This window comes from Amphiprion ocellaris, chromosome 8 (assembly GCF_022539595.1).
Source record: "Amphiprion ocellaris isolate individual 3 ecotype Okinawa chromosome 8, ASM2253959v1, whole genome shotgun sequence".
Lineage (NCBI taxonomy): Eukaryota > Metazoa > Chordata > Actinopteri > Pomacentridae > Amphiprion > Amphiprion ocellaris.
Window position 1 is genome coordinate 13,959,469 of NC_072773.1, and position 27,021 is coordinate 13,986,489.

At 39.2% G+C, this 27,021-nt stretch overlaps 2 protein-coding genes across 4 annotated transcripts in view; both read left to right on the forward strand.

Moving 5' to 3' along the window:
- The first annotated feature begins 4,493 nt into the window (after positions 1 to 4,493).
- On the forward strand, positions 4,494 to 10,063 carry LOC111582073 (E3 ubiquitin/ISG15 ligase TRIM25-like). The gene is made up of 4 exons (XM_023290552.3): positions 4,494 to 5,295; positions 6,023 to 6,162; positions 7,699 to 7,866; positions 8,593 to 10,063. The coding sequence occupies exons 1-4, from the start codon at positions 4,675 to 4,677 to the stop codon at positions 9,299 to 9,301; spliced, it is 1,638 nt and encodes a 545-aa protein (XP_023146320.2). The 5' UTR covers positions 4,494 to 4,674; the 3' UTR covers positions 9,302 to 10,063.
- A 126-nt stretch (positions 10,064 to 10,189) lies between these two features.
- The window catches only part of chchd6a (coiled-coil-helix-coiled-coil-helix domain containing 6a), a 105,560-nt gene continuing 88,728 nt past the window's right edge, over positions 10,190 to 27,021 (forward strand). Inside the window, exons 1-4 of one of the 3 annotated variants that reach the window (XM_055013212.1) lie at positions 10,190 to 10,390; positions 12,240 to 12,330; positions 14,435 to 14,537; positions 16,097 to 16,241. In XM_055013212.1, the coding sequence (XP_054869187.1) occupies positions 10,307 to 10,390; positions 12,240 to 12,330; positions 14,435 to 14,537; positions 16,097 to 16,241 (423 nt within the window). In that variant the 5' untranslated portion in view covers positions 10,190 to 10,306. The remainder of the gene's footprint in view (positions 10,391 to 12,239; positions 12,331 to 14,434; positions 14,538 to 16,096; positions 16,242 to 27,021) is intronic. The other 2 variants (XM_055013211.1, XM_055013213.1) reach the window with 2 other exon arrangements.

Sequence of the window (27,021 nt, forward strand, 5' to 3'; positions counted from 1 at the left end):
CATGGACCATCGACTACCTCACCAACAGACCACAGTACGTGAGGCTTCAGGACTGTGTGTCTGATGTGGTAGTCAGCAGCATGGAGGCCCCACAGGGGACAGTGCTCTCCCCCTTTCTCTTCACCCTGTACACATCGGACTTCCACTACAACTCTGGGAGCTGTCACCTCCAGAAGTTCTCCGATGATACAGCCATTGTTGGGTGTGTATCTGAGGGGGACGAGCGGGAGTACAGGATGGTCATCTCTGACTTTGTGGACTGGTGTGAGCGAAACCATCTGCAGCTCAACGCCAGTAAGACTAAGGAGATGGTCATCGACTTCAGCAGGAGGAGGACACCCCAGACTGCACCAGTGAACATCCAGGGTTTGGACATTGAGATGGTGGACACATACAAATACCTGGGTGTTCACCTCAATAATAAACTGGACTGGACACACAATACAGAGGTTCTGTACAAGAAGGGCCAAAGTCGTCTCCACCTGCTGAGGAGACTGAGGTCCTTTGGAGTGTGCAGGACTCTGCTCAGGACATTTTATGACTCTGTGGTAGCATCTGCTATTTTCTATGCAGTGGTCTGCTGGGGAGCAGGGAGCACTGAAAGGGACAGAAAGAGACTAAACAGACTGGTCAGGAGGAGGTTCTGTCCTGGACTGTTCCCTGGACTCCACAGAGGAGGTGGGTGAGAGGAGGATGTTGGCAAAGCTCACATCCATCATGGACAATCCCTCTCACCCACTGCATGACACTGTGGGGTCTTTAAGCAGCTCCTTCAGCAGCAGACTGAGACATCCACCCTGCAAGAAAGAGCGCTATCGCAGGTCCTTCATTCCATCTGCTATAAGACTTTACAACATCAGCATCACTGGCTGATGTTCACATAAACTGGACTATATCATATCATCTTAAACCATGGTAAACTCTGCACAATAATTCCTTGCACTCCTGGCATTTTCTGCACTTTTACAGTTACATTTATTCCACAAGCCACTTTATGCTGATGTCATTTATAGTGCAGTAATACTGTATTTATTCATTTTTCATTCTTCATTCTTGTATATATTATTGTTATTATAATTATTGTCTTTACTGTACATATGGTTAGTGATGCTCTGAAAGATTTTTGCTGCTGTAACACTGAAAATTTCCCCTGATGTGGGGAGTAATAAAAGATCTTATCTTATCTTACTCTAGGTAGTTGTTTCGACATTTATTGGTACATTACAAACATGAACTGCTAATAGCTAATTCGACATACTTTTAATGGCACCAAATTGGCAACAAAATGTAAACAAAGATCACCAAAAAACAGTTAGCTGTACTATAAAACCAGATAAATGGGTTAGGAGCTTTTCACCCCAACAATGCTTTTTATACTGTAACAGATATTTTTTTCTTTTAAATACTATCACGTCTATTGCTAACACTAGTCAGTTGCACCCCGTCAACTTCTAACTTTATTAGAACGTGTCACTCTGCTGTATACATCAGTTATGTGTTTAATATGCAGTGATATTTTTCAAACAGGAGAGGGCAGCATCCACTTGGATACAAAGCTCCATGAGAAGTAAGCAATTTAGAAGATTTCAGCATATTCTCTATGGTTACCTGAGAATATCCTCAGATCTATATTATTAGTTGCTGCAGTGATGGAAAGCAGTTAACTAGAATTACTCGTAAACTGTACTTCGAAGTAATTGTACACTACCAGTCAAAAGTTTGGACACACCTTCTCATTCAGTGTTTTTTTAAATTGAATTATTTTATACATTGAAGATTAATACTGAAGACATCAAAACTATAAAAGAAAACGTATGGAATTACACAACACTATTAATCTACAATGTAGAAAATAATGTAAATAAAGCATTAAATGAGAAGGTGTGTCCAAACTTTTGACTGGTAGTGCATTTCCATCTTGTGCAGCTTTCTACTTAATTCCAATAAAATGTTGATCAGTAGGTAATTCAGTTGTGTTAAATTAGTCTATTAGACCCATCAAAACACATAATTTTTTGACTGTTTGGGTAAAACGCACAAAAATTGTTTAATGTGCATTATATTTTTAGAAAATACAAAGTGATTTTATCAGGCCACTCTTTTCTCTGCATTCACCGTAAAGCCAGTCTCAAGTTATTCATTTTTTTGTTAACACTACACTATAAAATTACATAGTAGACTGAATTTGCTGATATGTTCAATAATATATATAAACTTTAACACTGAATTACGATAAATTTCAAATTTTAAAAGAAAAGGGACATTATATGACACCAAAACGTTTCCAAATCAAACAGTTTAATTCAACATCAATACTGTAAATATATTTCTAAACTGAGATGCAATTAACAAAAAAACATTGAAAATTGACAAAGATTTGTTAAATGAGATTTAGTGGTTAATTGCAGAAGTTTCCACAGCCGAAAAGTCGAACCATTGTATCTTCCTCCGTGTATATCAGAGCATTCAGCTGGAGTTTTTCTCACGGTAGCCAAGAACTAAACTGCTCAAGGCTTAGGACAGAGGGCACATGACTGGAGCTAGAAAATCGCTTGTGAAAAAAAAAATGCATCAATTGAAGTGTTGCTTTTCTCACACACTGTTGAGATGTTGAGCAACACAAATATGTACTTAATTAATTAATATTAATTAATGTGCCGTTTCTCTTTGGTTGTACCACAGATACGGAGAACATTAGGATGACAGTGTTACAGATAGATTATAAACATATATACATACAAGATACGAGATTTCTAGCATCTTCGAGGTGCTTCTAAAGAGATGGGACACGAGGCACATGATGTCTTCTCCACCATGGACACCTGTAGAAGACAGAGCGAGATGAGGATAACATGCAAAAACAGAAGAGAGACTGAAACTTCCGATTCAAAACATCTGGAATGACACACCAGAGTGAAGAGAGAGGTTGCAGGATGGCTAATGGTGTCAAGCTAGACACAATAAACAAAACAGAGAGGAGAAAAGATGAAAATGTGCTTGAGGGGCAACAAACTAACAGAGGACTAGGGACTCTCCAGCTTTAAACCACAACTACCAAGCACGTTACTTATGTGGATTCAAGACCGTCAGAATTAGGGGAAGCCTCAACAAAGCTACTGATGAAACCAAAGCTCCAGAGCAAACACACAGGTGGACCTGAAGTTGAGCCTGTTTTGTCAACTGATGTTTCCAAAGTCAAAAAGAGAATTGTCATGCTGAGTGTTTATGATTTGACTGTTGATTATTTTTGCTGAGGGCTTGCTCATGTTTTTTTGGTACTTTGCTGTCAGATGTTCTTTCGAAGAGCTTTATCCTAAAGTGGTTTGTCATCCAAAACAATACTCACAGGCAGGCTGGCACATCAGCAGTAACACATTAGAAATGTGCTGACCTACACTACGGTTCAAAAGTTTGGGGACATCCAGGCAATTTCATGTTTTCCATGTGCTAACATAATTGCACAATGGTTTTCTAATCATCAATTACCCTTTCAACACCATTAGCTAACACAATGTAGCATTAGAACACAGGAGTGATGGTTGCTGGAAATGTTCCTCTGTACCTCTATGGAGATATTCCATTAAAAATCAGACATTTCCAGCTAGAATAGTCATTTACCACATTAACAATGTCTAGACTGTATTTCTGATTAACTTATTGCTATCTTCATGGAAAAAAAACAGCTTTTTTTCAAAAATAAGGACATTTCTAAGTGACCCCAAACTTTTGATCTGTAGAGTGTATAATAATGGAAAGGTGGGATACATATGAGTAATGAGACATGCTGTCTGACGCTTGAAAAGGACAAACTGGAAATAAATTCTGTGCTTGAATATGCTGCCTATGTGTGTTATGTGTGGATACAGTACTTGCAGTTATCAGTTACTTTGGAAACAGTGGGAAGCACCACTTTGAAACTGCTGGATGGCTAAATTTAGAGAAAATGCTTTACTTTTACTGAAATTCCATGAAGCTTCGTCTTCCACTTGACTTTTGTCAGTAGGTGACCTTGACATCTCACCTGAAAAGACACTTGAATGCCTCTTGTTTCTGTATCGGACGACATGATTGTTTACCTGCAGTGTTTACAGCCAACAAGAGGCTTCAGTGCATTAGAGTGTACTGTGTGTACGGCACCAGCTTCCCTCATTTACTGTGCATGCAAATGCATGCAGAAGCACACATACAGTCTGTACAGGTCATGTACTCACAATGAAGCAAATGGTGTTGCTGCTAAATAATACAGTCTCTTTTCCAACTGACAATTGTCATTTCTTTGAGGAATTTCTATACACTTACAAAAATTACACCTATTAATGAAAACAAAAGCCAAAACAATGAAATGACCAAAACTTGTGCATATTGAAATCTGAAGACTTGCCTAGCATATTTTTACCATCAACAGCAGCCACTATGATGGTGTGGATTACTGGCAGCACAGACAACAGGGCCTCTTGGAAAGGAATGTTGTCCTGCACATGTTTCTGGATACACCTGCTGTCATTCCGACAAGTACAGCCTGCTGATTTCCTTGTTTGCTCTGTACATTTCGTGCTGTCATTGTAGACTCAACTGTAAGCTTGCCAGTAGGGAAGAAGAGATGAGAAACGCGACCAGATAAGCAGAATAACTGGCACTCGACTAAAGAAGCTAGCGGTCTCATCACCTTGCACCATGTCTTTGTTTAAGCCAGAGGAGCAGCTAGTACATGAGCTGAGCTGCCCGATCTGCCTTCAGCTCTACTCCGATCCAGTAGTGCTCCCCTGTGGCCACAACTACTGCCGAGCTTGTATCTGCATGACTGCTGACACCACAGACAAGAGTGGGATACTTCCACGGTGCCCAGAGTGTCGTGAGGAGTATCAGGGTATGGATTCCCTCCAGAGAAACTTCAAACTCTCCAGCATCGTTGAAGGTTACCGAGCTTCCGCACCACAGCTGGACAGGCAGTCGGAGACAGATTCAGAGGAGATGGTTTTCTGCGACCACTGCATAGATGAGCAGTCCCTGGCTGAGAAGACGTGCCTGAAGTGTGAGGTGTCGTTGTGCTCCAGGCACCTTCAGAAACACCAGGAGAGAGAGTCCTTCAGGGAGCACACTGTGGTGGAGCCACTGAATCGGCTGGGCATGAAGTGCTGTGCCATCCATCGGCGGCCACTTGAGTACTTTTGCTCCACTGACATGACCTTGCTGTGCACCACATGCTTTGTAGAAGGCCATCACCACAACCACGATGTTCTGACCTTCTGTGTGGCTGAAGAGGAGATGAGACGAGCGCTGGAGAATCGCAGTAAGGTACTTTCAATGGTGTCTTTGCCATTCACTTCAGTGTTATTCCACAAACATTTTTCCCTCAGTCATGCTACATTACTTTAACCAAAGAATCTGCAGTCATGTACAATATGGTGAGACTGTAGTAACATTTTATTTTACATGTGAAATTTTTGAATTATTTCCAAACAATTTCCAAGATGTTTCTTGGAAAAAAAGTAACTTGTCATAAAGAAATTGTAGACAGTTAAATTCAATTGATATCTGTGCAATTTGTTACACACAAACATATTTTTAGAATTTTCTAAAATTTCCTCTTTGTAGAGTAAATAATTCTCAAGCAGAACACACAGTTGAGCAAAGATGATGGGGTCAGTGGGAAAACAAATGAAATGTGACACATCTGAGGACTAAATACAACGGTAGCGGGAGGCTATCTGGCTCACTGTCATTGTGATTTGGAACTTGTGAATGACAAGAATGCAGAAATCGAAAAAATTCTGACTGATGGCAAGAGTGTAATGTCTTCAGACAGTTCTTACTTCTAGGTGACTGATTCATTCTGTCTGATTCTCTTTTTTTCTTACATCATGGAAGAACACATGAGAGAGTGTGTTGTGAAAATAAGCTCTATGGATTTTCCAAATGTCTGCCAGAAAAGTACAACCAGTTATTCCAGATTTTTTGTCATGAACACAATAGGAAGAATCCTATTGCGATACACACAAAGCTAATTAACATGTGATTGCAGGTGGTTTCCAGCCGACTGCAGATGACAGAGAGTCTATTACAGCAGACAGCAGAGGAGCAGGGAGCTTCTGAAGCTATAGGGGACAAACTGGTCAACAAGGCTGTCACAGTCATGGACAATATGGCTGCACTAGTGGACAGGTAACATACTGCACGTGTGATGGCAGTAATCCTGTCTTGGACATGTGACATTGTAACACGAGGTGTCCTTAAGCCAGGTGTGTCAAACTCATTTTAGTTCAGGAGCCACATACAGCCCAATTTGATCTCAAGTGGGCCGAACCAGTAAAATCACAGCATAATAACCTATAAATGAATAAATCCAGATTTGTCCCTTTGTTTTAATACAAAAAAGTACATTCTGAAAATATTTAATGAACTATCTTTTTAAGATAAGATAAGAAAGCTTTGTTGTCATTATACACAGTGTACAATGACATTTCGGATGACTTTCTCCCTTTCATTCATACAAGATAAATAAATTGAGAAAATAAATTAAGAATAAAAAATAACTACATAGTGGAGCAAAACACATCAGTTGGAATCTTTACAAAATAATAGGTCTAGAAATTATTTAAAATTTACAATTTGTAGTTAAAGTCTTCCCTGTAATTTTTACACTTTGACAAGTCATCCAGTGGGCCGGATTGGACCCTCTGGCTGGCCAGTTTTGGCCCAAAGGCCATATGTTTGACCCCCCTGCCTCAAGCAGATAAGCTTATCAAAGATGCCTTATGAAAGAAAATGAATTTCTCTGCTCCATCACTGCCCTAATGGAGCAAATTGGGCTCTAATGTACAGGGGATGGCACTGACAATATAAGTGGAATTCCTTCTTTTTTTTACACTACTTACAACTGGGATCCACCTTGGTTCTTTAAACCATGAAGAACTCTGTCACACATTTAAATGATGGTAGAACAGAGTTTCATTGGACCATCTTCCCTGTGTCATAAGTCATGTCACCAAGAGGAAAATTTACAGTATGTGCATGACGTTTACAACAGTTCCTCCTCAATTCTTGAAGAGCAGGATCAGCTAGTTGCAAATAAAAATACAGACCGTATCTCAGCAAACCAAAGATTTTGCGCTGTGAATCCGGTTTATCAGCCTTTTTAGCCTGCCTGTGAACTTTTAGTTTCCCAGTGGCATGGACCGTTCAAGGCTATCTAGAGCGTCTTTAGATGTTAGATTTCTACAATGTTAAAATTACAGTGTAAATATAGTATATTGTTCAATTTAATTTAATTGTAAGAGATTTTTGAAGCTATGTGTAGGCACAGTGGTGCTTTGAGCAAAAAACTACTATCTGTCGGTCAACACAAACACAGTGGCATTGCTAATATGCCGATGTTTAGAATGTAGCTTGTTTGCCACATTCACCATCTTTGTTTATCGTACTTGCATACTAGCAAGCTGTTTTGCAAGTATTTGTAAAGAAAAAAAGACCTGATATTGGTGTAAAATGAAGAAGGCTGGGCTTATCAAATTTATTACAATTTATCATGAGGGGGTCTGAATGTCAGTTCATCAAAGGCCTTGTAATACACATTGTTAAAGACACCCAATCACATTGCAATCTATTCAGTATATAAATATGACAAAAAAACTTAACAGTCTATCCAGTAATTTATATGCAGTGGAGTGTTTAATCCCCCTGCTGATGTGTTGTGTTCAGGTACAGGGATCGTCTGCGTACGCTGTTGGAGGAGGAGAGAGGGCAACGCAGAAAAAGCTGGCAGCTTGGAGTGACTGTACTGGAAGAGCAACAGCAGCAGCTGCTGGAGGCCCAGAGAAGGGCCACAGAGGCCCTCAGTGAGACAGACACATGCCTCTTTATACACAGGTAATACAGAAATATCTACGACTTTTACAACTAAATAAATAAGTATCTTGAATAATCTTAAACCTTTCTCTAAAAAAAAGAATTAAATCAATATTACCTCTTGCTTCACTGAGAAATTGACATTGTACATAATTGCTCATTGACATGAAGCTTTTCCCATGGCATATGGATAGATGAGACCAAAAATAAAATGCAGTCTAGACATTGTTAATGTGGTAAATGACTATTCTAACTGGAAATGGCTGATTTTTTAATGGATTATCTACATAGGAGTACAGAGGAACATTTCCAGCAACCATCACTCCTGTGTTCTAATGCTACATTGTGTTAGCTAATGGTATTGAAAGGCTAATTGGTGATTAGAAAACCCATGTCCAATTATGTTAGCACATGAATAAAAGTGTGAGTTTTCATGGAAAACCTGAAATTGTCTGGGTGACCCCAAACTTTTGAACGGTAGTGTAAGGTCTGCTTGTTTCTTCCTTGTTTTGCATTGCTGTACATATTGGCATGTTTTCACTACCTATGGATCAATTGAATATTATGAAAATGTCAGCAGGAAATTATGATGTGTCTGCAGCTTGTGTGCCATCGTGTCTATAAACTGCTGTGTTGATCAGTTCCCACACACCCTAGAAAATGCGTGACATGTACAAAGATGTGTCTGTGTATTCATGCAGATTCTTGCAGATAAGGAAAAATAAAGAAAATTCTATTGTTCTCCAGGTTCATGCTGATTGAACAAAGGCTGAGAGAAGTGGTCACAGGCGCCGTGGCCGCCAAAATCCCCTCAAAGGCTCCACTCAACACCAAGCGTCTTCAGGAAGGCCTCAAAACCCAAAACTTCAGATCAGAAATGATCCGCCTCCTAGAGTCTCTTCACATCCTCCTTAACCCCCTAGAGCTCACATTCAACATCTGTACTGCCCACCCCAGCTTGTTGGTGTCCAATGACCTGCACACTGTCAAGTACAGCTCCACCAAGCAGCCATACGTGGAGCACCCAGAGCGCTTTACGAGTGCACCTCAGGTCCTGTGCAGCCAGGGTTTCTCAGGTGGTGTGCACATATGGGTGGTAGAAGTGGGGGCCAACAGCATGTGGTCCTTGGGTGTGTGCTACAAGAGCATCCTTCGCCGTGGCGACCATAGTCGTCTAGGTCACAACTCCGTGTCCTGGAGGTTGCAGTGGAAGAACAGCAAGCTGACAGTGTGCCAGTCCTCCAGTAATGTGGTCCTGAGGGAAACGACCAGTCATCCCATCAAGATTGAGATAGCGCTGGACTATGAAGCGGGGACGTTAATGTTCCACAGCATCAAAGAGCACAGGGAGCACCTCCACACCTTCAGGGCTGTGTTTAGGGAGCCGGTTTACCCAGCGTTCAGTATTCATTCAAACACACCAGAGTCCTGGATCACACTGCACAGTGGGATGTGAGCAACTCCTGCTGTTTGTTATTTCCTATGTACAGAACCTAAAACTTCGGTTTGTCTTTGAACTTTTGTATTTCCAGTGCATTCAAGTGCAATGAAGTAGCTTGGAAATGTAATGTTGCGTAGCTGTTCAGTGCCACAGGTAACACAATCTCAACAATTTTAGGAAATAATCCTTCAGAATATGTTTTGCATAATAGATCCCGAAGTGTAGATTTTCTTTATAGCATGTCTGCATTATGGAACTTGAGCATTTTAACCATGTGAGATGACTTGTTTACAAAAACTTTATTTGTCCTTTCAGGATTAGGGTGTTTTTGTGAAGTATATCGATGAATACAGGTGTACCATTATTCAGTAGCCTTGTGGGATGTTTTGTTTTTTCTTGAGACACCAACATTTAGTCTGCTTCCATTTTTGTCTGTTTATTGAATGGTACTTGAATAAATGTGCTTGCCTTTTATTTCCCTCATATACAGTAAAAACAGTGATATGTGTGTGAATGGTGACATTTACACTGAACATGAGGCATGCTTTATGTTTGTGCTACAAATAAGCTTTGATGGTTATTGTTTATTTTTCTGTTGATAAATTGTCTGTGTATCCATGGCTGTCTGTATGTATGATAGTATGATGGTACTTATAGGTTATGTGATTGGCTCTTGACAGTTCATTCATTCATTCAAAAGTGCCTCACTGTGTAATTGAGGTTGCCAGGTTTGGCTGAAAATCTGTAAATAAAGAGTGTTTCAACCAGTTTCCTTTACACACATGCACCTTAATGGCTGCTAAATAATTTCATCAACTAGCTTCACTTCAGTGCTCTACTAACAAGAAACCATGCTGTGTTTCGCGTGAGACATATGATATGATATGAGAGGGGGATGATAGTGGAAGAATCTGGCAACCCGTATCCCATCTGTCACACATTCTGTCATTGGGCAGGACACAAACATTGTTTCATGTTAGTAGCATTATCCTGACATTTGAAAAGCTGTCAGCAGAAGGCATGGGCTCCGGAGAGAGTACGACCAGGAAAGTGTCTTTCGGTGTCGATGATGAGGACAGAGTCAGGATTCTCCGTGGAGTCAAGGTAATGCTAGTTTAGCTAGCGTTTGATAAGCCATGCTAGCGTTACTTTAATGTGAAGCCCGGCGCTAACTAGCCGTTAGCGTGTTGCTACACAGCAAATTATCAGTTTAGTCTGAGCTTCATTAACTAACGTTTGGTCTCCAGTTGACAGCTGAAGTGAGGAGGATGTAACGGGACGCAGGGGCTGGGGCAGGTTGATGAACGAGCTGAAACATGCCCCCCTTTCGTTACGCCAAACTTCACCCACAATAAGGTGCAAATAGAAGTACGCTCTGCTTGTCAGCACAGTAATAACATACGGATAATGACAAACGAATTTTATAAATCCTGTCGGTCTTCTGATAAATTCGGCGTTCATTTAGCAGTTGTTAATTTTCTACAAATGGCATATTTTTTACAGTTCATGTGATACTGTCCGGCGTCTGCTAACAGCGTTAGTGATAATGCATGCAGCTAGCAGATAAGAGGCAAACCGAGCGTTAAACTTTGCTGCTTCTCAACTTGAACATGTCAGTTAGATGGTAGATATGTAGCAAAGAGAAATTGTAATTATGGCTTAGCGACCTAAATGTTATTGTAGCAGAGGATGATTTTTTCATTCCTAAGGTGGCTTAAAATAGGCAGAATTCGACTGAGGTTTGGTGTGCTGCTCGCTGCATTTTGACACTGCTGCGTTCCGGTGCTTTTCTGCCTGTCGGAATTTTGTGTTATTATGACCAACCAGTGAAATTGAAACGCAACTGTATATACATGTGTATTTATATATAACCAACGTTTTTTCCAACACTAGAAGCATTATAGATGTGCTTAACACTGTGAAAGAGTGTGTTTTTAGCAGTTTGAAAATAGCTACTTCGGAGGAATGACTAAACACACACTGTTGGTCAGGCATCAGATGGCCTTCACGTCATGGACACAACATAATTTAAAGTATTTTCAGAAGAAGGCTTTTTTCCCCCGAATACAGTGTCTGTTGTAATTACTTTCTGTAGCAAAAATCCTCACAGTTTCCCAGTTTCTGTTTCTGGATGGAGGTTTGGTTTAAGTACTGCTGTACAACAATTCATATTATTTATTTATTTGCCCAAGTGGTTGAGGTTGTTGCCGTACTGTAGTGACGTAGAAGTGTACTTGCCCTCTGTGTGGTTATAGGTGGAGTGTGCTCTTCAGACCAAACTGCACAGTTATGGGTGTGGTCAGAGGAGTTCAGTCAAATTTGTGTTTGCAGTGTGACTTCTAAATTTCCTACAGGAATTGAAGGCACCTTCAGACTGAATTATAGTGTGGCAGCTATGAGGTAGTCAAGTTTGAGTCTCTTGAATAGAAAGGTTAAACCGTGCAAGTGAAGAGTTTATAGTTCTGATACTTCCATGCAAGGACTGTCTGCAGCATCTGCAAAAACACAAACCAAATACAAAGAGTCTTACAGCTATCCCTTTCCCAGCCCTGGTTGCACATTCAAAAGTTGTGAGTCATAGGAACAGTGACTAAGTAAATGCTGCTGCCTTTTGTGGTTTTCAGTGTCTCTATATCTAACCATTTTCCTGGATACACATATACATGCACAAGTACACAAATGAAGGAGAGCGGCATTCATCAAATGTTTTTTTTGTAGGAGGCTCGTGTGTTTTCCATCAAATCAAAGTTGCATTAAAGGATTTTAAATAAAATAGCTACATTTTCATTTACAAAAAACAAACAATCAAAACACACCACATCATGTGATCTGCTTCATAACTGACTGAAAAAAGTTGAGGTAAATTCGGGGTTCTAAATTCTTTGTTGATTCTGTGTCTGTAAATTACATATCTTTGCCATTTTTAAAGTTTCCTCTTCATCCCTCTGCTCAGCTGTCAGAAGATGTGCTTCAGAGGATGAGAGGAGTGGCCAACATTCCTCCAGAACGCTCATCAACAACCTCAAGCCCTCAGAAAGACACAGGTACCATGCATCTTCCACTTTCCCTGAAAACTAATTTTCCTTCAGCGAAAACTTTAAGGCAAAAGCTGCTAGTCAAAGTGCTATTTGCATAACATCAGGGGCATGCATGGATACTGTCCTTATGTACACAGTGTGTCCTAAAAGGACGTCTAAAATTTTGTCTTAGTCATCAATCTTATCTCAGCATGAAGAGTAATAAAATTTTTACTAGAATACGTGTAACAAGAAAAACACTCAGAGAGCGCAGTACTCCACAAAGGCTGCTCAGTTGTTGTATCATTTCTGACGGCTGAAATCTTGAAAAAGATTTGTGGCAGAAATCACGGCAACGTAGAATGTGCCCATTTAATATACAAGCACTCACAAACAAAATGACCTTGTGCTGAGCACAGGTGTGTGTTATGCATGTGTATGTTATGGATAATGAATCACGTGACCTAAATATGTTGTTGGTGACGGGAATTGATGGGACTTGGAAACACCCCCACAATTTAATCAATTATTCCTTGTATCATTTCTTACGGATAAGTACCGATAAGTCCGCAACGGTCGATTTATAGTAGGATCACAATCATGTGATTGTCAGCAGGCAGCTGACGTAGTGTTCACTTGTAGTCACAGTTACAGTGACGCTGTGCCGCTATCTCGTAATGATACAGAAATCTTTCACAAATCCATGGATCCAGACTACAAGCTACATCACTGCCAAAATCTAATCACTTGGTGCTTGTGTCATTTCTGACCTTCCCTGAAAATTTCATCCAAATCTGTTTGTTCATTTTTGAGTGATGTTGCTAACAGACAGACAGACAGACAGACAGACGGACAAACGTACGCCAATCACCACATAATTCTGCTGTTCCTTGGCAGAGTAACAACCTAGAGGCCTAAAGGTTGAAAGATGAACGCAATTACTATAGTAGGCAAGAAACATCTAATGAAACATGGTATGCATGTTCACTACGCAAAGTGTTCAATACACCATTTTTAAAGCTTGATTCATATTGGTGAATTGCGTTTGACCATTTTGTTTTTTAATTTCTTTCTTGGAAATCCCAAGCCTTTATGGTAGTGCGTTAGTGAATTTCACAAGAACCCATAAATCCTAATCACTATCACAAGTAGTCAATAGTTGATTAAAATGGATGCATAAAATGTATCAGCAACAGTACTGGGTCAAATATAAGGTAGCATTTACTGTATAAATCATTTTAAAGCTTTTCTCTTTTCAAGAATATGTTTTCTTATAATAATAATAATAATAATAATAATAATAATAATAATAATAATCATAATCATAATAATAATCATAATCATAATAATAATCATAATCATAATAATAATAATAATAATAATAATAATAATAATAATAATAATAATAATAATAATAATAATAATAATAATAATGCGTTTTATCTGTGTAGTGCTTTGTTGTTTCTGGCCACTCATAAACACTTAATAGGCAGAAAATACCAACAAAACAGTCAAATAGAAGAGAGTTGTCTGAAAGGTTTTTATCTTATGGTAAATTATAAAAACTCACTTTTTAGATTTACGATATTACAAATACAGGCTTAACTGTAGGAACTGTTCTGTAAAGAACAAACAAAAACAAAACTCAAATCAGTTTCAGCCTGTTAAAATGCTCATTCATACAATATACATATATATATAGAAGTGAGTACACCTCTGATTTCATATCATTTCAATTTCAAATTATTCAAATTTTACCACCTCTCAATAACTCTATTCTTTCCAAGTTAAACACTAGAGTATTATGAACAATCAAAGACAAACAAAAATAAGACACCCGCTATCAATGACACAGAAGTTCGAGGATCTGTGATCTTTGAAACAAAATTGAGTACAGCTGATACAATTTTGAATCACTTGGCATTTAAGTGACTTTGCACAGAACAGACGTTTACTTGTTTCTGTTTTATAGTGCACCTACAGCCATTAAAAACATAACCCCTCGCTTAATAATATCCATCATAAAATGTATTGTACGAGTAAATCTCGAAGTCATCAAACAGCAACAATTCATAATGACATGTCTCCTGCAAGAATTGTAACTTTATATATTCATTCCTTCTCTGTTCAGGTACATCTCGTCCTGTCAATTCAGGCTCTCGACCACAGCACCGGACCCAACCAGGTAACCAGTCCAGCAAACCAGCCTCCTACGCTAAAGAAGAACAAAAGAGGTGGGTTGTGTAAGAAAATGTGTAATAAGTGAATAAATACAAATGTGGTCTAAAAATCACTATTAATCCTTGGCTCTGTCTAACTTCTTATCAATGGCCAGAACTCACAAGTCAGGAAAACCAGTCACAGCAGAGTAAGATGCAACACTTTGACCATTTCAGAAATGTTTTTGAAGTCAACCTTTAATATCTAGATGTGGCGGTTCTTTCTCTGAAACTGTCGGATCATTTTGAGCTTGGGGCTTCATGCATGATTGCATATTGAGTAAAGCTACTTACAAAAAGCAAAAGTAAATTGCAAAATAACCTGTGAAGTCAAGAGAAGTGGAGCAGAATATTAGATCTGTATTTTGGATATTACAGTCTAAATATCACTGCACTATTTATTCCATTCATTTGGCTGTATGATTGCATGAGTTCATTTTTGCAGTGATGTGAGGCTTTGTGCAACCTAAGTGCAGGCTTAAGGAAAAATATAAAAAGAATTGTTTTTTAATGGATTTTCTAAACAGATGCAGGTTTAATGATTAATAGTGGTTTATAGTGTATATGTCATAGTGTAGAGCAGGGGTGTCAAACTCATTTTAGTTCAGGGGCCACATGCAGCCCAATTTAATCTTAATGGGCCGGACCAATGAAATCATTTGTCGACATTTAGTCACAGGTATCTGGAACTGAACGATATAGTGTTTTACTTTATGCTCAAAACAACTTATGTCTAGAAATTACTTTAAATTTACATTCATTTTCACATCCATGTAGTAATCCTGACCACCTGAACTGACACACTATTAAGGAAGAGGTTAAGTTATCCCCCTGCATTGTAAATATAGAAAATTTATACATAAAAAAATACAAAAAAGTTCTGGGAGTGCATCAACAATAGGGTTTCACCAAACCAAGCTTTTTTTGTACTGAAGCTGCTGACTGACATTATATTCCACAATGTCCAATATCTTCAAATATTTTCACATCAAGGATTCATTTTGAGTTCTGTAATTTTTACACTTTGCAAAGTCATCCCGTGGGCCTGATTGGACCCTCTGGCGAGCCCGTTTTGGCCATATGTTTGACCACCCTTGTTCTAGAGTGTTTCAGCTTGTGTGTAGTTGTCACATTCTTTTGGCTTGATTGGCTGTTCATTTTAAGAAATAGTGCTGGGTACTAATTTGCATTTGAGAATCTTGGGTTAGAATGGAGCAAAAGTGAAAAGCTTGGTTTACATTTCTAGGATGAATAATATTTGGTGATGACTTGCATTATTTGTAACTTTGGGACATGGGTGAAAATGGACTAAAAATTGTAATTGTCAAACAAAAGTTTTTAAAAATGCTTGTGTTTCTCATTCCTGCCTTGTGATAAATTACACTGATGTCATTCATGCTCCCATGTGTACAAGTTGGGGATATTGTATGGAGTTGACAGGTCTGAAATTTGGTATACATTGCCCCCTTGTGGACATGCACGGTTAAAGCATTTGACCATAGTTGGAAGACTTTTGATGGCAGAAATGGACAGCAACATGCAGTGAATGTAACAGTATTTTAAATGTGTTGAAGGTATGAACGGCAGCAGACAATACTGAAGGAGGAGTTGGCCAAGCTGGTGCAAAGAGAGAAGGAAGCAGCAAGGGAGGAGATGACGAAAGCCATGAGCCGGGAAAGACAACACACACGCCAAGAAGCTGACAAGGCCAAACAACTGGTACGCGCACACACTCATGGATGCATCAAACACCTTTTTTACTTCAGTTGTAAACTCTGTTGGATCTGTTATGCTTCCTGTCTTGTTTCATATCGTGTAAAACTACTTACTAAGTGTCCTAGTTTTGATAACTTTACTTCTGTAAAACCAGACAGTCGAATAGCAGTTTCCGAGAACAATTTACTGCTCTCTTTTTCAGCTTTACATTACACATTCATATGTGCAAGTGAAATGAGAATCTGAATAACAGTTAAGATGGTCAATATCAAAAACACTAGTGATCCACAGCACTTTAAAAGGGATTTTTTTTTGGCTTTTCATAGGAAGCAGTTCCCTTATGAAGTCTATCTGTACCTGAAGATGTTGCAGTCTAAAGCGTCCTGTCAGGATATACTTATCTTCAAAGTAGCAGCAAATTCAAACAGTTATAATTTATTTACAGTCACTTCACATTCAAATAATGAGCGCTGCTTTTTTGATCTGGAGATTGTTCTTTGTGCCCTTTAAAAAGTGAGCTGGTTAGGGCTCTAAAAGCATACACTACCATTCAAAAGTTTGAGGTCACTTAGAAATGTCCTTAATTTTGAAGGAAAAGCATTTTTTTTGCATGAAGATAATATTAAATGAGTCAGAAATGCAGTGTAGACATTGTTAATGTGGTAAATTACAATTCTAGCTGGAAATGGCTGATATTTAATGGAATATCTCCATAGGGGTACAGAGGAACATTTCCAGCAACCATCACTCCTGTGTTCTAATGCTACAGTATGTTAGCTAATGGTGTTGAAAGGATAGTTGATGATTGTAAAACCCTTGTGCAATTATGTTAGCGCATGAATAAAAGTGTGAGTTTTCATTTAAAACATGAAATTGTCTGGGTGACCCCAAACTTTTGAACGGTAGTGTAAGGTCTGCTTGTTTCTTCCTTGTTTTGCATTGCTGTACATATTGGCATGTTTTCACTACCTATGGATCAATTGAATATTATGAAAACGTGAGCAGGAAATTATGATGTGTCAGCAGCTTGTGTGCCATCGTGTCTATAAACTTTTTCTTTATCTTGTGCACGTGCCAGACAAAATAGAACAGGGACGTAATTGTAGAAAATATCTTCAACACAACTAGATGTCAAAACACCACAGGAAACTTTGGAGTGAAGCAGCATGCCTTTCTTACCTCTAAGATTTGGATCAAATGTAGTAAATACTGCATAGCTCCCGCAACCTAAAAATGTAGTCCTTATTTGGCGTCACCTAGCGCAACCTGAAATGAGATGGGCATTGCTGACAATATGCTGTAACTATTCATTTCTTTTTTTAAAAGTTTTTTTGGTGAATGCTGGTCTTCAGATGGGGGCGGCACAGTGCCTCGGTGGTTAGCACCATCACCTTGCAGCTAAAAGATACCGGTGCGCGTCTCGGCCTGGGCCTGGGATCTTACTGCATGGAGTTTGCATGTTGTCCCTGTGCATGCGTAGGTTTTCTCTGGGTACTCCGGCTTCTTCCCACAGTCCAAAAACATGCTGAGGTTAATTGGTGATTGTAAATCGTCTGTAGGTGTGAATGTAAGTGTGATTGTTTGTCTCTCTGTGTAGCCCTGTGATAGACTGGTGACCTGTTAAAGGTGTCCCCTGCCTTCACCTTAAGTCTCCTGGGATAGACTCCAGTGTCCCCATGGCCCTACAGAGGATTAAGCGGTGTATAGATGTAGAATCTCTGAGACCACTAGAATGACTGAGGCACTTGTGATGCACAGAATGTCACTTCTTCAAATCTCCAATGCCACATCTGAACTCAAATTTAAATAATCACCTCCGTTGTTTCTGCTCATTATAGCCGCTCAGATCTGTCCTGTAGCTAACATGGTGAAAAACAGTTGTCTGTTCCTTGCAACAACCAACTACTGTCCTGCAGGGGGAGCTGTTGTAGTCTCTGTGCAGTGATGCTGTTTGAATTTTGGTCAGCGGTCATCCAAGCGGTTCTGACAGAAGACTTTAGGTTTTACATGAGTTCAGTGATAAAGCTGTGTAAAAGCGATTAATTTGAGTGCCCCTCAGTGGGACATTTATACAGGGTGAAGCCATGATGCAGTCTGGTGAGCTTTTCTCTGCTTAAATCGCATGTTGCAACATTTTGCACAGACACAAATTGGTTCTTGGGATTGTGTTTGTAATTTCCGTGGTGATACTCCCTCTGCCTCTTCCTACTTCTTTTCCCCCTCTTTCACCTATTACATCCCTGTTCTTTCTTCTATCTCCTCCTCTTTATCATGTTCCCTCTCCCTCATTTTCATGCTTTTCCTTCTTTCTTCTCTGCCACCTCCACTGTCTATCTCCCTCTGTCTTTCTGTCTTTTCTATCCTAACCCGTCACTCTCTCCGTCCTGCCCAGGAGATAGTATTATCAGCATAGTGCAAGCAGTAAATTGCACCCTGAGAGTTTCCTGGAGCTGGAGATAGGAGTCGTGTGGGGTTGGAGGTATAGACGTGGGAAGGGGAGAGCTTGTTGTACACCCCAGCCAGTGCCTGTTTCACGTGACTCTTCCTCCCGTTCCTCTCCTCCTTCCACTTGCCTCCCCCCATGTTGAGACGTGCTGCAGTGCCTGTCTTATCTACACTCCAACATACTCCCACCGCTAATAGAAAGCTGCTGGAGGGGCGTTGTGAGCAGAATGACCGGTTGAGCAGGACCGGACCTCCCGATGCTGAGGGCCCCTTGTAATTAATGTTTTCTGCGCTATGAATACATATACGTGCATACACATGAAGTGTGAGTAGATTTGCTCACATTTTCAACTCAAATGATTTTTTTTTCCCGCTGTTAGAGAGTCAGGTGCCATGATCACCCATCATCTACAGCTCTTTGTCCTCTGTAGCCCCTGCAAAATCACTGTGTATCCAGTCAAGTTAAAGAGCAGTTTGTTGTAACTGTGAGAATGTGATGCTTTATAGCTCAGTTATCGTAACACAGCCAAGTTTATGTTGAGTCTGTCCAATGCATTTTTATCTTCAAAATCTGAGAATAGAGGCCTATTTATTAAACTGTACTATTTCGGCCAGATCAGGTTAATAGTGGCATCTTTTGGGCTGAAGTGAGAAAAGAAAAAGATTTTAGTCTTCCCTTTTTTTTAAAAAATATCCTTTATATCCTATTGGGCAGTCTGTGTTGCCTCTTAATGTTGCTTACTTTAGTAGCTGCTAACACAGTACTTGGCAGATAAAGGCAAGTGAAAAGTGTTGTTTTGAGAGTTGTGTTGGGATCGTGTTTCCTTTAGCTTCATATTCACAAAGCTAGGAAACTTAACTTGGAAGCAATTTCACAATCAAGTAGGAACAGTCATTTACATTTTCAAGCATTTGTTACTAATTATTATACACATGCTGCCATATTGGTATTCACATGATTACACTGATTTGGTTAAAAGTAGTACAGTGCTTTCAAAATGTGAGATCATCAAATGACATACTTTTGGATTTGATGACATTGCCTAGAATCATGGATTGCATCTACATTCAGCCTAAGTTCAGACTGACGACCACAAAAGCACCACAAAAAGACCATAAAAACAGCCTCCATTCATCTAATCTGTTTCAACTCTATACCACACTTTCTCAAGGCCCCAGCAATACACCTGCCAAGTTTAAAGCTCATCAGATGTACGGTTGTCGACTTATGCAATGAACACACACATGCAGAGATTCCTGCATTTATTTTTTTTTAGATTAAATTAGACAGAAAATATAAAAAGAAACTGTTGGTTTTGTGTTTTGCTTAGCCCCGATTCACTGCCTGTAACTAGGGCCTGTGTACACTTCCAGCAGACACACAGCAACTTTAGCATTAACTTTGAGTCCCTGATGGATGTAAATCTAATATTGGTTCCCCTGTTAGCTCTGTTTTGATCTCCAACTTGTAGGAAATGTATCTTGGGTTTTGAGCTGCACTTTGGAACTGTTTTGACCAGTAACTAGGCAAGAGCTCGACAACCAAAACTTCAAAGTTAAGGAGCATAAAATCAAAACAATGAGCTGAAAGAAACTAATGTGCCATGTATAGCTGATGTGAACTGCAGAGCTGAGTAATAATTCTCTGTAGATCCATCACAAACAAAGACTCAGTTCACATTACACACAGTAACATGAGATGCTGTTTATATAAATGTGATCCTCAGTGCAGCTTAAAAGGACATCTTGGACAAACATTAGATTAAGCACATGGAACCGATCCTGTCATAGACTACATACACGACCGTTCAAAAATTTGGGGTCACCCAGGCAATTTCATGTTTTCCATGAAAACTCACACTTTTATTCATGTGCTAACATAACTGCACAAGGGTTTTCTAATCATCAGTTAGCCTTTCAACACCATTAGCTAACACAATGTAGCATTAGAACACAGGAATGATGGTTGCTGGAAATGTTCCTCTGTACCTCTATGTAAATATTCCATTAAAAATCAGCTGTTTCCAGCTAGAATAGTCATTTACCACATTAACAATGTCTAGACTGTATTTCTGATTCATTTAATGTTCATTGAAAAAAAAAAACAGCTTTTCTTTCAAAAACAAGGACATTTCTAAGTGACCACAAACTTTTGAACAGTAGTGTACATATTCCTTATTCTTTTAAAATACAGTACGTATCATAAATTATTGATTGTCATCTAAGATGCCAAGATAAAACGGCTGCTTTGTAGTCCAACCATGTACTTGTATTTTAAAGTTGAATTACCAAGAATACAAATGGATTTTGTTAGTAAAGCCCCCAAATTAGAGTACCTGCCAACGTGGCAGGTGGTATTATGACAAAATTCCATAGTCAGAACCTACCTACATTTGGAAGGTGGCCCATACGAATTTCACAGTGAAAAGTTTGAAGAGATGACAGTGATGCAGTACTGCCTAGAGAAAAAAAAGGATGAGGAATGCTGAATATATGAGAAGATGAGAAATGGGAGCTGACAGCTGATTAAGGATTTACTCAGTAATTGGGAGCAAGAAGGATGTGAGAATGAAAAAGAAGTGACTGAACATTTTGTGAAGGTTTGGGATAAAGAACGAAGAGCAGCCAGCAGTGAATGGGAGCGAAAGAGAAGATGACACGCATTTCCTGTAGAATTGAACTGAAGAGAAGCGAATGAATCGGCAAGTAAAAAAGAAGTCACAAGTGATTTAACATTTCCTGGAGGATCATGAGAAGGTGGAAGAGAGGAGCAACAACAAGACGATGAAGGGGAAGGAGTGACTATTTGGAATGTTTTTTTGTTGCTTTTTGAGAACGAATTGCAGAAAGACGACGATAGTGCAGTATGATTTAAAAGTGAATAATATGGATCAACATTTTGCTCATTCACAAGAATGTAGACAAAAAGGACAGGAAGGTTGAGGAAGAGAGGAGGGGTTGACAGAACGTAAAATCTGAAGGATAAGGAGAAGAACAAGGAGTAAAAGGAAAGAATTGACATAAAGAGGAAGAATGAAAATGGCACAGGGGAAGAGCGATATGTGTCTCACCATTACCTTGATATTCGAGCAAGAAATGAAAAGGAGTGTAAAAAAATGACTGATGTTTGACAAATGAGTAAACAGATTTTATGGAACTGGCAGTGAATGAAGAGATGGAAGAGAAGAAAGATAAATACATAGCAGTGACTAAAAGATGGTACCAAATATGACTATTGACCCACAAAATTATCGCAGGAGAAAGGGACTGATAGGACATGGGCTAAAGTTACCTAAACAAAATCCAATTTGCCCTCTGGCCACCTGATTCAGACGTTATCTGACCATTCAGTGATTATCATTACACATCATTTCCAAACATTTGGGACAGTAGGGACATTCTACACATTTTAGAAGACCAGAAGGTACATTATCATCCATTGTGATCATTGATAAACAGAAAGTCACCCTCATCATGTAGGCGACCTCTTCGGTCATGTGAATATGTGTATGCAAAAATACAAAATACAGCTTCATTACACAGAGCTGTGTGATACAGCAGAAAAGAATGTCACCACACAATGTTTTATTGCCATCGGTATGGATAATTATTGATATTTTAAAATATTTTCAATCAAGACCAGATGGGAAAAGATTTGTTTTAAAAATAACCACCTTTTTTTTGCTGTTTTTTTTTTTTTAAACCTTAACCCCTGTAGCCTATTGATCAAGGCTAAGTTTCAAGTGGCTGACATGGAACAAGCATCACTGGATAGGGACCCTGCACAGGCCTCTGCCTGCACCCTAAATAAATAAATAAATAAATAAATATAAAATACCTGCTAAGAGGTGCAGAAGTCTCATTGACAGTTACAGAAATCGTTTGATTGCAGTGATTGCCTCAAAATAAATAAAGGGTACCATCATTTTTGTCTAGGCCTGTTTCATGAGTTTGTTTTTTTAAAATAATTCTGTTAAACCACGGTTCAAAAACAATGTCTGATTTTCATTCGTTAATTTTCATCGAATTTTTATTTATTATTACTTTTGTCAGATTCAAATTATTTCTGTGACCATTGTGGGTTTTTCTTTCATTAACCGAGGGGTAACAACAATTTTGTCCGATGTGTGCGTGTGTGTGTATAACACCCACAATGGTCACGGAAATAATCTGAATCTGACAAAAGTAATAATAAATAAAAATTCTATGAAAATTAAGCAATGAAAATCAGACATTGCTTTTGAACTGTGGTCCTAGGTTCTAAACCTACCCCAGTAGTTTTGTTTCCTAGACTTTACCAACCAGCAACAGAAAATGAAAAGAGCAAGTGAAAATTAAAGTTACAATTTAAGTAAAAATGATTCAACGGCATGAGTCGAGTGGGTGAAACACAGTAATCTTAGCTAGAGAGCAATCCGCCAAACATGAAGACCGCTATATGAAAGAAGCTGATGTCCAAAAGGAGGAGACTTCTTCAAAGAGAAAGAGTTTAAAAAAGTAGCAAAGGGAAGCAGACCTTGTCAGAGCTGAATGCAGACAATCAGCTGACCAGCAGGTGAAGCTTTGTTATAGACATGTCAAACAGCTATTTACTGCACACTTCATTGAATTTGAAGTAGGTTTATTTTTTCAGAAGCATTTTTCAAAAGTAGCAAGTAGACTACTAACTAAAAACAAATGATTCAATCAATGCCAAATGGAAAGCATTAGTATATTATATCTGTGCACATTGTTAACTGAATTCCTGCATAAAGGGTGAAAGTGGGTGTTCAGGATGTACATTAAAGTATTGCACTTATCTCTTCAAAGATTTGTCCTTTTCTAAGCAGCAGTGTGACACGTGAAAGAACTGATCTTACTGAAGAGTTCCTCCAGCTCAGGTTGAATATGAAGATGTATGAGCGCTCTGTGGTACAGTAATTCATTCCTGTTGCTTTATACTTTGTTTCACATCCTCCACTACCTTGCACTGACACGTTCTATCATTTATTATCTGTAATTTTTTTTGGATGCTTTTGCTGTGATGTGTAGTTTTCAGCGTTGTTATCAATATTGTTAGGCAGATATTGTATCCGAGTCCGAGTTTTGGTATCTTGACAACACCAGCAGCCCCTCAAAGTTTCTGTGCACGTTCCTGGCTACAGGTGACTCAGTGCTTCCTGTCCACTGTGCGTGGGCACAGCGCTGAGTCACAAGTCAGCGAGAGCCAGACAATCATGTGCAGCATCTGCTATTTAGTTGCCTCTTTCTTTTTTTGGCTTTCTCCTCCTTCACTCATTTCCTCCTGTCCTTTGTCCTCTTCCCAGTGAACTGTCTGATCCTTCCATTCCTCTGGCCCGTTATTCTTCTTTGAGCCAAGGTCCTCACCCACTGTGCTGCACTCTGTGAATAGTCTTTGTTAATAGCAAATCTTCTGCAGATTAATTTCAAAATGAGAGAGAGGAATGGGAGAATGGAAAGAAAGGAAGCAAGTCGAACTAAAGGGCTAAAAGGGATTTTCTCTTTTTATCATGTATTAATGGCCTTTTGGCGCTTGTTGAAAGCAAAAAAAGGTTATAAGTCACATTAGCATATGGTAAATTTCTCTCTCTGTCTCTCTGTTCTCACAGAACAATTAAGAAGCCTATTTTATTAGCTGCCCTTTAACTTCCTCTGATGGAGCTTTAGCTAATACAAAATGCCATCCGTGCTTCTCTCATTCTTTGAACACGCTTTTGAAGAACAGGTGAATCAGGTGTATCCTAATGTGACAGAGACAATATGAGGAGGTTAAAGTTTGTGTTGTTGACTTTTTCATGTGGATTTTAACTCATCATATCTTTCGTGGCAGTGGAGGAGCTTCATGATTATCAAGTTCATCAACATTTTTAAAAAACCTGGATTACATATTCAAAGGTTTGGCAGATATGGAAATTTACTAGTAAGAGATCCTATCAAATTGCCTTATGAAAAAATCAGGATCCAGTGTATTTAAGGATTTCCTTAAATTAGGGTTAACAATAAGGATATGTCAGCCACTGCTGCTGTGTTTTCAACGATTCGTTTGTGAATTAGTTTGTTTAAAGTCCTTGAAAGTTGCAGAGGTGCAATACTATAGTAGTGGAACACCCCTTTAACACAAATACAAAGACACATCCCTCACAATAAACAGAATTTTGAGATGAACATATGGGGTTCTGGAATGCGGACTGTAGAGCAGTTGGTTAATTTCCCTGTATGGGTAGAAAAGATAAAAACACACATAGCTGTCTTGAACAGCTGCATTCCAATTAAACTGCTGAATATAGAAATCTGTATTTTTCTACTAAAGGTACGTAAGACTCTCAAGATGCTCAACAGGTGTAAAGACTGGCAGTCCGAAGACTCCTAGAAGCTGAAATTAGTCATTTAAACCACAGAGAAACTGTAATGGAAGAGGTACAGCTAAGAAAAAAATTAAGCAATGATTCCCAAGGTCAAAGGGTAATTTAGTATAAAATATTAATAGCTATATGAATTAGTTAGATGTACTTTGCGCTTTCTCAGTCACAGTTCTGGATTGACTAGTTCCTCTAGTTGACACTAGATGGCAACAAAACCATGTCCTATATTTCAATGTCTTGACATCGTGGTGGAAGTATTTCTATGTTGCTCTCTCTGTCTTTCTCTCTCTATCTCTTTATCTCTATCTCTCTATCGCGCTTTCTCTGTCTTTCTTTTTTTATTCTGCCTCCTGCTTTGTCTCTGTGCCCATCATGCACAATAAGAAGGTAAATTTCAAGTCTGAAATTCTCTCATTGGAAAGCTGGTCACAAATACTATTGCACAGGTCCCCCATATTAATTTTATAGTACCTATTCTGTCATTGTATCAGACCCTCTCACCAAAATTGGCTGTAAAGTGGCAGAGTGTCAGGGAACATTTTATTGTATTATTCAGATTACTTGAGTCTCTAAGAAAGTTGTCGCATTAAGCAATGTTGGCATTCTTTGTTTTTTTACCTGGTTTAAATGGACTGGAAGAGAATTGCTCTGAATTTTTATATGTTTGTGTATCTTTGGACTTCTTGAATGACTGCACAATAATTACGTTTAATCTGAGTCCTAAATTTGTACATAAAAATGTAGGTTACCTTTAAGTTTGGCTTTGCTCTTTTGTTCAGTATTGTTTAGGATAGCGATAGAGCTTTCACCAACTGGAAAATTGTACCCCAAAATGTCACAAACACAAATTAAACTAGCCTTCTTCTGTACTCGTCAGATCACTATAGAACTCATTGATCCCAGCTGCAGGTATGGCACAATTGCTCAAATATCGTTAAAGAGAGTCCAGCACGAGACAACAATTCCAAGACAAAATTCTCAGTGGAGCTGATCCTGATATGTGTCCACAAGTTAACCTTCTTTGCTAAATCCCATAAGGCCTTCTAGTGGGCTTTTGGAATTGATGCCATAGACATGGCATTTACAGTGCCATCCATCCATCCATTATCTATACACCGCTTAATCCTCACTAGGGTCGCGGGGGGGGCTGGAGCCTATCCCAGCTGACTCAGGCGAAGGCAGGGGACACCCTAGACAGGTCGCCAGTCTGTCGCAGGGCCACATACATAGACAAACAATCACTCTCACATTCACACCTACGGGCAATTTAGAATAATCAATTAACCTCAGCATATTTTTGGACTGTGGGAGGAAGCCGGAGTACCCGGAGAAAACCCACGCATGCACAGGGAGAACATGCAAACTCCATGCAGAAAGATCCCGGGAAAGCCGGGACGCGAACCAGGGATCTTCTCGCTGCAAGGCGAAAGTGCTAACCACTACGCCACTGTGCAGCCCGCATTTACAGTGCCGTGAAAAATATTTGCCCCCTCAAATTCTTATTTTTTTGAATATTTCCCCCACTTAAATGTTTAAGACCTTCAAAGAAATTTAAATATTAGACAAAGATAACTAAAGTAAATGCAAAATGCAGTTTATAAATGATGATTTAATGTTTTGAGGTAAAAAAAAACTATCCAAACCTTACCTGGCCGTATGTGGAAAAAGTAATTTCCCCCTTTGTTAAATCATGACTTAACTGGATGGCTTGCTGTAATTGATGGAACCATGAATTCTGCTCTCTGCCAGAAAATCCTGAAGGAGAATGTTCGGCCATGAGTTTGTGACCTCAAGCTGAAGCACATTTGAGTTCTGCAGCAGGATAACAAACCAAAGCACACCAGCAAGTCGACTTCTGAATGGCTTAAAAAACAAATGAAGGTTTTGGAGTCGCCTAACCAAAGTCTGGACTCGAATCAGTCAGAAAGGCTGTGGAATGACCTTAAAAATGCCATTTATGTTCGAAAACCCTCCAG

Coding starts and splice junctions, on each gene's coding strand:
- LOC111582073 (XM_023290552.3), top strand. CDS start 4,675: ATGTCTTTGTTTAAGCCAGAGGAGCAGCTAGTACATGAGCTGAGCTGC. Junction 6,163..7,698: donor ATGGCTGCACTAGTGGACAG/GTAACATACTGC, acceptor TGTTGTGTTCAG/GTACAGGGATCGTCTGCGTA. Junction 7,867..8,592: donor ACATGCCTCTTTATACACAG/GTAATACAGAAA, acceptor ATTGTTCTCCAG/GTTCATGCTGATTGAACAAA.